Source organism: Girardinichthys multiradiatus, chromosome 20, assembly GCF_021462225.1.
Source record: "Girardinichthys multiradiatus isolate DD_20200921_A chromosome 20, DD_fGirMul_XY1, whole genome shotgun sequence".
NCBI lineage: Eukaryota > Metazoa > Chordata > Actinopteri > Cyprinodontiformes > Goodeidae > Girardinichthys > Girardinichthys multiradiatus.
The window spans coordinates 13,046,478-13,058,506 of NC_061812.1; the positions used below are offsets into that span (position 1 = coordinate 13,046,478).

The 12,029-nt window shown below is 35.9% G+C and overlaps 1 protein-coding gene across 1 annotated transcript in view; it reads right to left on the reverse strand.

Annotated features, from left to right (window-relative positions):
* Positions 1-209: 209 nt before the first annotated feature.
* Positions 210-12,029, reverse strand: part of LOC124857545 (polymeric immunoglobulin receptor-like) — a 70,890-nt gene continuing 59,070 nt past the window's right edge. Inside the window, exons 8-10 of the mRNA XM_047348848.1 lie at positions 6,120-6,158; positions 892-1,002; positions 210-277 (exon numbers count right to left, since the gene is read on the reverse strand). Of these exons, the coding sequence (XP_047204804.1) occupies positions 210-277; positions 892-1,002; positions 6,120-6,158 (218 nt within the window). The remainder of the gene's footprint in view (positions 278-891; positions 1,003-6,119; positions 6,159-12,029) is intronic.

The window sequence follows — 12,029 nt, forward strand, 5'->3', positions numbered from 1 at the left end:
ACCACATACCTGACATTGTTTTCTTAGCTTGATTTGGTTATTAAACCTGAATCTTTAATAAAAACAGCAATAAAATCTTGATGTAATATTTCTAACTGGCAGACTTTTAAAAATGTCCTGAAACACTTTGGAGATAATTTATCTTTGTGTAGAAACACTGACTGATGTAAAATGAACATCAATTATTCTTATTGAGAAACGTCATCATATCAATTCATCCTCATCGGGTCATTCGTTAAGGGATGGTTAGCACCATTAGTCTTGTCATCTTGCTTACCTGCAAACAGTAGAGCATATTTCACTTAAAGTCAAATTCTTTGTTAAACTGAGATACAAATTTTCTGTTAAGTTTAGAGAAGCAATATTTCATTTTGTTGAATAGTTAAAATCGTAAACAGCATCATCCAGCTGCAAACCTGTGCTGAAGAAGTTAAACACAGATTTAAAACCTGCTGGTCATTGAGTTCAGACACAGGATTTCAGTTGAAGGTATAAAACTAAATATTTCTATTTAAGAATGATTTGTTCAACAGCAAAACAACACATTTAGTAATTAAAATGACATAAAACTAAAATGAACCAATTTTTTAAAAGCTTAACTGATAAACTTAATAAAACTCAAGGTTGAAATGAAAGAAAGAGGTTTTGAATCACAGATCAGATTTGATTTTACTAATCTGAATAGTAACAAGAAGTGTTACAGGATAAAGGATCCCTTATTTATCAGAAAAAGGACTGACCTGAAAACCAAACTTTGTTTTTAAGAAGCAGATCAGATTTGCTTATGATGTCACATCACTGAGGTGCAGAAAACAAAATGCTGATTAATTTCCTTTGACTTACTGACAGCTAATTATAAATATCTATGAAACCTGAAACACTGAAGCTTACCTGAAGAGTTTCTGTTGCGGCGCCGCTTGTAAAGCAGAAAGGCCACAGCAGCTGTGAGAACTCCAATGACAATGATACCTCCAATGAGGCCTCCAATAAGAAGACCATTACCTGAAATATGGATTAGAAGAGGATTATATTACTCTCACAATCAGTATAGCAACCTCCAGCCCAACCCCCAAGAATAGCACAATTTCATGACTAAGTTCAAAATACACCATTTTGTTAGACTCTTGTGAGAAACGATCTTCATTTACATAATTTCTGCTTGTAAAAAGAACCAGGGATTAACACTAACAGTTTTCCCATATAAAGTTTAATTTATGGGACACTTTATGCCTTTCTTAACACAACCAAACTGTGTGTGGATCTGTTTGTTTCTCATAGTTTCCACCTTTTGGTTCAGGACTCATGGATCTGATGTAAACTGCAGGCAGGTGTAGTTGTAGCTGTTTTTCTCCTATATTACCAATGTTTGCCATCTATGACCCACATTATAATCTCAAAACAATAGTTTCAGCCATTTAGAACGTCAGTGAATAGTTATGAATAAAAAGGAGGAAACATTTTATTTGGTTGGAGCTGAACTAAAATGACTAAAAACAACAGAGAGTTTGGAGCAGATTAAAGTCATTTGTGAAATTTAATAAAAGGTAATTTTTTGACATTTTGAACAATATTTGAGTTTCTGCTCATACTGTCTGACAAAAGGTTGCTTCTAAACTGAGAGAAAGAATCACCACTGAGTCTGATCCTCTCCTCATCAACCTAAATGTCCTTTAAGACCAAGATCTTAGTGTCCCACTCCTTGACCACCATCTTCCTCCTTCCATCAATTAGAAACATTAAACATTTAAAATATAATCAAATTATATTATATTTTAGCCTTGGTCAAATATGTAGATTTAGAAAAAATATGTTATTCAATAATTTTATTTAGTTTGAGATTTAACCAAAAACTGCAAAAACAATATTTTTCTATGACTGATGACTGTTGCCCTTTCAGCTGATCTTCCACTGCTGAACCAAAGGTTTTCAAACACTTCTACTGATGTTTTCATTTATTTCATCAAGGATTCTGGCTTCGTTGTGATCTTTTAAAGTAAAAGTCTATTTTCTCTTATTTAACCAAAGTAGATGATCAGCTAAAGAATGATGCTTCTCTCAGTAACAGTCTCTGATTTTTGCTGAATTTCTCCTAATTTCTATTTATTAGGCCTGAATCCTCTTCTGTCCTCCACTTGTCTGCTTGGTTTATCTTTAAAGCACACAGATAAATATGCTGTCATGGTTAGATTCATGGAATGGACAGAAAATATGTTAAAAACAATCAATGTCCAAAAAAAACCCTTTTGCAACTTTTTACAATTTAATAAAGTCTGAATCGTTGGAAGAAAGGAAATAAATTTAATTAATTAGGGTGTTTAATAATTTACACAATTTCTCCTTTGTAACATTTTTGCAATTTTATCTTAACTGTTTTTTATAATCAGCTCTTTATTTTTTACTCATCTGCTCTAACAGAAGAAATGTTTTCATAACTGAGACAAAAACGACTCAGATTCCCTTAATGAGACAAGCTGGAGAAAATCCCTCCAACCTGATTCTGTGGAGGAAGCAGCTCAGCTCTCCTGTTCCAGCAGCAACAGGAGGAAACTCTTCTTCCTCCACCTGTTTCAGCCACACTTATCTGACTGAGAAGAACCTTTAGATAACTTCCTGATTACTGAGCTAAGACACAATAGAAGAACCACCGGCTGCATGTGGGCGAATCTTAGCTGCTGCTGTGTCTTTGGTACAAATAGTCAGTTTTGTTAAACAGACACTGATTGTATGAAATATGAAACAAATGCAAACAAATCTGCCTGTTTTTCTAGTAAATGTGGAATTGTACCGGCATGCAGGTTTTAACAGATCTTTACTAGATATATAGGCCATTACTTAAATATCTTCTCTATTGATATCCAGAACTATTTAAAGAAATATAAGATCAGGACTCTCCTGTTTGTTTTTCTCTTATGTCCTTCAACTCTATAAAAACACAGAAATATTATTAAATACATTTACTGTATGTTTTCATTACAGTGGAAAATATCAGCCAAAAAAAAAAACTATTTACATCTTTGTCAAAAGCTTAGATTTGTTTTGTTTTACTAGAAGCATAATGTTTGGTAAATTATTTACAACCTGTTAATATTATTATTATTTATGGTTTATCTTAAACCAGAAAATAAATCGATCAACTTGTGTCCCAACATCTGTTGCCTTTTTTAAATGGTTTAAGCTTGTTTTAAAACATTAAACTCAGACAAATGTTTTAAACTTCTTCAAATGTGAGAATTACAATAATGATTTACAGTAAAAATAGCTGTTAGTTTCCTTGATAAGTTGAAAAAGATTTACACAAACCTACAAACAATATCATTAAATATACAAAATATTGAAAACATATTTAATCAGTAACCAAATCAAAACCTCTGAAGTCATTAAATGTCCAGAAACCAGTCAGACTAATCAGCATCTTACTTGGATCAGATAAAACTTTGACTTAAAATACTTCAAACTTGGTGCCTTATTTTCTCTTTTAACCTAAAATATTTGATCTCACTAATTTGAGGAGACATAAACATAGCAGAAAATAATGATCTAATCTGTCAAATTACAATTTTTAATGTTGATAAAGAACAAATCTTTAGCGTTTGAGTGTAACTAATAGTTATAAGTAAAATAAAAGACCATTTTCTAAGAAAATTATCATGAAATGTGAATTTTGAAGTTAATTATGTTGACGTTTGCAGAGATACTTTGTGTTCCACTTTCTGATATATCTAAGATCTGTTTATCAGAATCAGAATCAGAAAAGCTTTATTGCCAAGTACGTTTTTGGACATACAAGGAATTTGTTTTGGCATAGTTGGTGCAATACAATACAAATTAAACAGTATAAACATATCTACAATATAATATAAATATATGTGCACAGTTTTAAGTGAGTGAGAATAAATATAGAGCAGTATAAGATGCAAGAGCAATACAACAGTGCAGGTGATCATTGTGCAAGTAAAGCAGGAGTCCATGCTGAACGTTAATGTAACGCATAGAGTTACAGGTTACAGGTGTCCTGTCAGCAAAAAAGGGGGGGGGGGTGTGGGGGAAAGGGAGAGTGTCAGGGTGGTTTCTGGGCTTTGTTAACAAGGCTGGTGGCAGATGGAAAAAACTGTTCTTGTGGCGTGAGGTTTTGGTCCGGATGGACCGCAGCCTCCTGCCAGAGGGGACAGTCTCAAAGAGTCTGTGACCGGGGTGGGAGGGATCAGCCAGAATCTTCCCTGCCCGCTTCAGGGTCCTGGAGGTGTACAGTTCCTGGAGCGACAGTAGACTGCAGCCAATCACCTTCTCAGCAGACCGAATGACACGCTGCAGCCTGCCCTTATCCTTGGCTGTAGCAGCGGCGTACCAGATGGTGATGGAGGAGTTGAGGATGGACTCAATGATGGCTGTGTAGAAGTGCACCATCATAGTCTTTGGCAGGTTGAATTTCTTCAGCTGCCGCAGGAAGAACATCCTCTGCTGGGCTTTCTTGATGAGGGAGCTGATGTTTGGCTCCCACTTGAGATCCTGGGAGATGATGGTTCCCAGGAAGCGGAAAGATTCCACAGTGTCAATTGTGGAGTCACAGAGGGTGATGGGGGCAGGTGGGGCTGGGTTCTGCCTGAAGTCCACAACCATCTCCACTGTCTTTAGAGCGTTGCGCTCAAGGTTGTTCTGGCTGCACCAGTCCAACAGATGGTCCACCTCCCATCTGTACGCGGAGTCATCACCATCAGAGATGAGTCCGATCAGGGTGGTTTCGTCTGCAAACTTCAGAAGCTTGACAGACTGGTGACTGGAGGTGCAGCTGTTGGTGTACAGGGAGAAGTGCAGAGGAGAGAGAACACAGCCTTGGGGGGAACCGGTGCTGATGGTCAGGGAGTCAGAGACGTGCTTCCCCAGCCTCACGCGCTGCTTCCTGTCAGACAGGAAGTCAGTGATCCACCTGCAGGTGGAGTCGGGCACACTCAGCTGGGAGAGCTTCTCCTGTAGCAGAACTGGGACGATGGTGTTGAAGGCAGAGCTGAAATCCACAAACAGGATCCTGGCATAGGTTCCTGTGGAGTCCAGGTGCCGGAGGATGAAGTGAAGGGCTAGGTTGACTGCATCATCTACAGACCTGTTGGCTCTGTAGGCAAACTGCAAGGGGTCCAGGAGGGGGTCGGTGATGTTTTTTAGGTGTGAGAGCACAAGGCGCTCAAAGGACTTCATCACCACAGAGGTCAGGGCGACGGGTCTGAAGTCATTAAGCCCTGTGGTCCTTGGCTTCTTGGGAACAGGGACGATGGTGGAGGACTTGAAGCAGGCTGGCACATGACATGTCTCTAGTGAGGTGTTAAAAATGTCTGTGAAGACTGGAGACAGCTGATCAGTGCAGTGCTTCAGGCTGGCTGGTGAGACAGAATCCGGACCAGCAGCTTTCCGGGGGTTCTGTCTCCTGAAGAGTTTGTTTACGTCCCTCTCCTGGATGGACAGAGCCGTCCTCGGCGTGGGTAGGGGGCTGGTGGGGGGGAACTTCACGGTGGGGGTTGGAGGTGCCAAGGCCCCTCTTGAGGTTGGGGAGGTGGGGGTGGTGGATTGTGGCTGCAGCTGTTGGGGGGTGTCATGGGGGATGGTTGCAGGACTGTCCCTTTGTCTTTCAAAGCGGCAGTAGAATTCGTTCAGGTCGTTGGCGAGGCGTCGGTCGTTGATGGAGTGGGGGGCTTTCGGCTTGTAGTTGGTGATTTGCTTGAGCCCTTTCCAGACAGACGCAGAGTCGTTGACTGAGAACTGGTTTTGGAGCTTCTCAGAGTACAGTCGTTTGGCCTCTTTCACTGCCTTGCCAAACTTGTACTTTGCCTCTCTGTATATGTCTTTGTCCCCACTCCTGAAGGCCTCTTCCTTATCCAGTCTTAACCTTCTGAGTTTAGCTGTGAACCAGGGTTTATCGTTGTTGTAACTCACCCTGGCGCATGATGGTACACAGCAGTCCTCACATTCAAACATGATATTTAAACTATTTAGGTATCTAATTTGTAATTTTAGTTTAAAGACGACACCCGCACTACGTGTTGTAATCTAAATAACGTGATGATTAGTTTCTTGGTTTGAGAATAATTAAAACCCACACAGTCGATGAGGTCACCAGAAACGTTACTCACCATTTATCTTTCCTCCTGATCTGTCCTTTAAGATGTGTTCTATAGGGGGAGAAAAGGAGATGTTAGATAGTTGTTAAAGTCACCAGTTTAGAAGTAACATGAAAAACATAAGAGGATGAATCCTATAAATCCAATGTTAAACAAGTTTTAAGGATTTCCTTTTTTCATCTCCAGAATATTGTCAAAATTAGAAATATCCTGTCCAAGAGTGATGCTGAAAAACTAGTCCATGCTTTTGTTACTTCAAGTCTGGACTATTGTACTTTGTTACTATCAGGATTTCCCCAAAATGCAGTAAAAAGCCTTAAGCTGATCCAAAGTGCTGCAATAAGAGTTTTCATGAAAATTAAAAAGAAAGATCAAATTTATCCTATTTTAGCTTCACACAATTGGCTCTCTGTTAAATTCAGAATAAAATTTAAAATTCTCCTTCTCACATATAAAGCCCTAAATGATCGACCTCCATCATACATCAGAGATTGGGGTCCATATTCACAAAGAATCCTAAGACTAAAAGTAGCTCCTTGTGATGTCATTCTAAGAAAAATCATAGAATTTCTCAAATTCAAAGATTCTTCCCTCGGTAAGATAAAAGTTATTCCCAAAGCATCTTAGGCCTTGAGAGAGCTGCTAACACGAGAAAATGTTAAGAGTCGTGAGGAGGACATTTGAGCTTAAGAGTGTCTTATGCAGGCAAGGTGGGGGAGAGACACAGAGAAAGGAGAGATATTTGATGAACAATGATTAACAGTGAATTAATAAAATGCTACCGACTCGACCTCACAGGGATCCAACCCCTTAATAGTCAAGTAAATGAGCACATAAATTTCTATAATAATCATACAATTATTAATATAGAGACAAGATTAACATTGCCATCCCCCTATAGTGAATTTTAAATCATTTCAGCAGCAGGACAGATTAAAGGTGCACCTCTAGTAAGGTCATATTATTATATATTGTCATAATATTATTTATGGTAATTTATTATTAGGAATAATATTATTATTAGGAATAATAAATTACTATGAATAAAAAGTGAACAAAATGACAAACAATATAGTATTGAATTATTTAAATATTTACAAAATGTCAAAAACTTTCAAAAAATAAATTTGGAAAAAACTCAAAAAATATACAGTATATATACATAAATATAAACTCTAAACAATAGTACAATAATCTTCAGTTCTTGATATCAATGCCTTGTAAGTTGTATTTATTTTTTTGGCTGGGTTTATTTACCTGTATTTTCCTATATTTCTTCTACATTACATTTCCTGAACATTATTGAAAAAAAATGCAGTAGAATAGGCTTCCTATAAAATATAGATGGGTTTTTGCAGAGCTTATTCTGGAGTTTTGTTTTAGTATAAATCCACCCTGATGGTTTTAAACAGTACATGTGGGTTATGACAATTTGAAGATATAATTGCAGAAAAATATTTGTTTCTCTCAAATTTAGTAAATTTATAAAGAGAAACTGTTTACAATTGATTCATCTGACAAACGTTTTTCTTATACTCTGAGAAACTATGTTTAATGTTGGCCAAAAAATTAGATTATTTTCCAGTCTATGTAAATAACCTAAATAAATATTTCACTCTCAAAGTGTTCCCACCTGAGGCTCTGTGGTCATAATTTCTCACATTTAAAAAAAGGAAACTGATATAAATCATATTTTTTAAATCTTAATCAAATGGTAAGATCCTAAAAACACATTTATTTATTTTAAGTATGACGAGTGTTTTAAATTTTTAATTAAAATTGTTCCTTCTTTCATAAACCTGTTTGATTTTACTACCATCTTTCCAGCCTCTGTTACACATATGTAGAAACTATTTTCATTTGGCAGCCAAACATAATAAATAAGATATTTTACAACACTGTCATTTGTCGTCAACTGAGCATGGGAGCCATTAGTTCAGTCTTTACAATTAAACACTTTCTGTAGAGAAAAATGTGTTTAAAATATATCATAGAGCCTCACACTGGACCTTTCTTGGTCCCTTTTGTCCTGTTATCAGTACTAACATTACATTATTATTAAATGTATACATAAAATTATACTTATGCTTTACCTTGAGTAAAACTGTATCATTATTTAATAAGTTTAGTTTATATAACATTACATATTACATGTATTATTCTGAAAAAAAAAAAAAAAACAGTTAACTAATTAATGGTACAGCTGTGATTAATTGCTATTAGTTATTTCTTATTAATTCTGCACCAGTAAACAACCCAGGGCTGTATGTTTAGGATCAGAAGATATCAAAGAGATGGAGGCTTATTTTTGTACTTTATACTATGTCTTAATGGCACCAGTAGATATTTTCCTGGTTTTTTTTGAGCAACACTTTTTTCTGTCTACATGTAGAACTGGACAATAGGACTGGCTGCAGCAGTGAGATGTAATGTCAGGATTAAATTCTGTGATTTTGACTGAACAAAAGGACCAAGTATGTTCACATCATTATGAAAAAGCTCACAGAGATGTTTCCTACTGTTTTCTATCATGGCCAGGGTATTTAACTTTACCTGTTGCTCAGGTGAGACCCGTCTACTCTCTGTTCATCTTTATGATGATGCTCATTAGTGAACATCCACCTCATGTCTTACTGGGTGAATAAGTGATTAGGTGTAGCTTATAATTCTAAACCAGCATTCAGTTTGGGGTATGACGCTCTGCTTCCACCTGTTCCTGTGAGCACACACGCACCAGGCTGGTCTGAAATAAGCCATCTCCCCTATTGTAGCCCTGATCCAGGTGCCCAGTGTAACTTTCAGGTAATGAACGAGGCAGACTGATGGTCCTGGACAGGACTGCCCTTCTGGACTTCTCCAGACTGCCAGTCCGCTCCTCCCTGTGCGAGTAGTTGATAAGCTGTGGTGCCATGTGGGCAACTAACAATTTTTTGTCTTCTTTTCTTTTGACTCATTGTCTGGTTAGGTGGAGCATGCAGTGAATATATGGAATACAATAGAAAGAAATCTGATTGTTTTTAGAGAAAAATGTAGTCCAATGAATACATAACTTCTGTTCATGTTCATATGCTCACCTTTATACACTGTAATTTAAAATCCTTGTAAACATTAAGGATTATTAAAAGCTTGAATGTTGAAAGATTATGTTTTTAAACATTTCAATCTTTGACTTTTTAGCAGCTGTTAAAAAAGTATATCTTAAAAAATAAATGAAGTCAGTTAACTTTCAAATTCATATTGTATGGGTTCTCATTTGTGAAGGTGTTAAATAAACAAGAGTGGTAAAAAAAAGGACAAACTGACTAAAGAAAACCTAGTCGAGGCTGCAAATAGTTGAGACTGAGGTGAAGGTTTGTCTTCCAACAGTATAACGATCCTTAACAAACAGTACATTCATGTGATAGTTTAGATCAAATTATAATCATATATTAATATGGTCCAGTCAAAGTCCAGATCTAAATCAAATTGAGAATGTGGCAAGAAATGTAAAGTGATGTTTAAAATTGCTCCTCATATAATTGAAATTAGCTTGAGCTAATTAGCAAAGAAGATTCATAATACATTTCTGTCTCTACATGTTTAAAGCTAAAAGAGACGTTAACCAGGAGAACCACAGATTTTATTGCGGCAAAACATGATTTCACAGAACATTGACTCCTGGGGCTGAATCCAGATGCACAGTACAGTTCACAAATCAGCAGATGATCAAGTCAATATCTGCCCAATATAAACATCCTGATTTTGTGACTAAATCCAGTGAAGTCAGATAAAACTAATATGCTTCAGAGAAATAAATCTGATTTATTTTGTTTTTTAGGCAATAATTTGGTACACAAGTTTCAAAGTCCACTGCAGGAAATTGTTATTTTGAGCAGCAACCTACAGAGTTGATTAAATACTGTGTATCTTGTCAGGAGTAGAAAACATTATATTATGCAACTGTTGCAAACTGCTGAACCATTTTACTGTTTTAAAAAACCAAAAATGTGTTGTTAGATTTCAAACTACAGACAACTCTCAAATTGGAACAAATGTCCTTTGTTCTGATGTTTTGAGAGTCTGGACTATTTAAAAAGCTGCTGAAGACGTTGTTATTCAAGCATCCCTTTTCTTAAGATATCAATCATTAATCTGTATCAATGATTGTTTTCTGTACTCTTAATCATGATTTCATTTCTCTGCTCTGTCTTTGTGAGGCACTCTGTGATTTTTATCTGTGAAAGTTGCTCTGTAAATAAAATATATTTACATTCTAATGTAGTGTTTTTATGATTCTGAGTGTGAAAATGAACTAGCATTTTCTAAATCTGTTACTGTGTCCAAGTGTAACATTTGCTAAATATTTTTGGTTTGTTTTTGAATCACATTTCTATCAATGTCTGGCACTGACCATTAAAATGTAATTATTCTATTTTAAAATGCTTTAAGATCTCTTAACAGTTTTGTTCCTTTATTCTGTTTAAATAATGATTTGTACCCATAAAGACAAAGTAGAAGTTTGACTCAGTTTAAAACCCGCACTAATGTCTTTCTTATTATCTCCTCCATGTTCACTCTCAAGATAATAGAGGATTTAGAAAATCAAACAATAATAAAAAAATAAATACAGAACTTGGTTGAACTTACCTCTGATATTTACAGATGTAGTTTTATTAGACTGATGATTAAGTTCATTTTGTGTGGCTACACAGGTATAGCTGTCTGTCTTGGTCACTTTGGTCTCCAGGATGATGTTATAGAGGTCACCTTTTTCACTGACCTCTGGTTTTGTATCAGAAACGTTGTTTCCATCACTGTCATACCAGACTACAGTGGGTTCAGGAGAAGCACCAAGAACTTCACACCTCAGCAGTACCCAGTCACCAGTAACATTCGGACTTGTGACTGCTGGTTTTGCAAATGCACCTGTGAACAGAAATGTTATTTCATGAGTTTAATATTCCATGAATGTTTCATGTTCATCATTCCTATCTCAGCTGTGCTTCACAAGATCGTTATAGGAGCAAAAAATTTAAAAAAGTTGAACATTTGATCAAGAATACCTGAAACGTCACTAAACAAAGTAATCTGTAAGCCATCTGCACAACTCAGATTCTGTAGAAATTTACCTAATTATCAAAATCAGACTTTCTTCTTAACCACAGTAATTATATTTGATTATTTGATTTTAGCGCAAAAATATTTTTAGCTTATCATCGTAAAACTTCCAGTTGAACCGGACTTAAAATGTCTAATGTTATTTTAAGGTGTATATAAACATGATATTTAAACTAATTAGGTATCTAACTTGTAATTTTAGTTTAAAGACGACACCCGCACTACGTGTTGAAATCTAAATAACGTGATAATTAGTTTCTTGGTTCGAGAATAATTAAAACCCACACAGACTCTGAAGAAAGTCGATGAGGTCATCAGAAACGTTACTCACCATTTATCTTTCCTCCTGATCTGTCCTTTAACCTTATAAAACGCGGAGGTTGTATGCGACCCAATATTTACATGAAAACAATAATAAACTGATATTGTATGATTTAAGTAGGCTTGGAAACGTTTACATAGGCGTGTTATACCTCGATCGAAAGCTTCTATAGATGGACTTTTTTTTTTAAAACAGCATTACGTATCTTAGTGAAGCGCATCTAAAGATTTTCATCTTATTTTACATCAGTAAAAAGTAAGAACCTGTTTGCCGACATTTATCTCTTTAGTTAATAAAGTTGTGGTAAAAACACAGACGTAAATAAAATGTGACTCTTTCCAACTGAGAAAACTAAACTAGTAAAATAACTTCTGTCATTTTAAATCCAAGCGGAATTCAATTAACCTGAAATAAAATTCACCAAAGTTCGTTTAGATCGTAATAACTGACACAAACTTCTAAACTAATAAATTTCCGTAAGTATTAAAAGTCTCGCTTAAAGA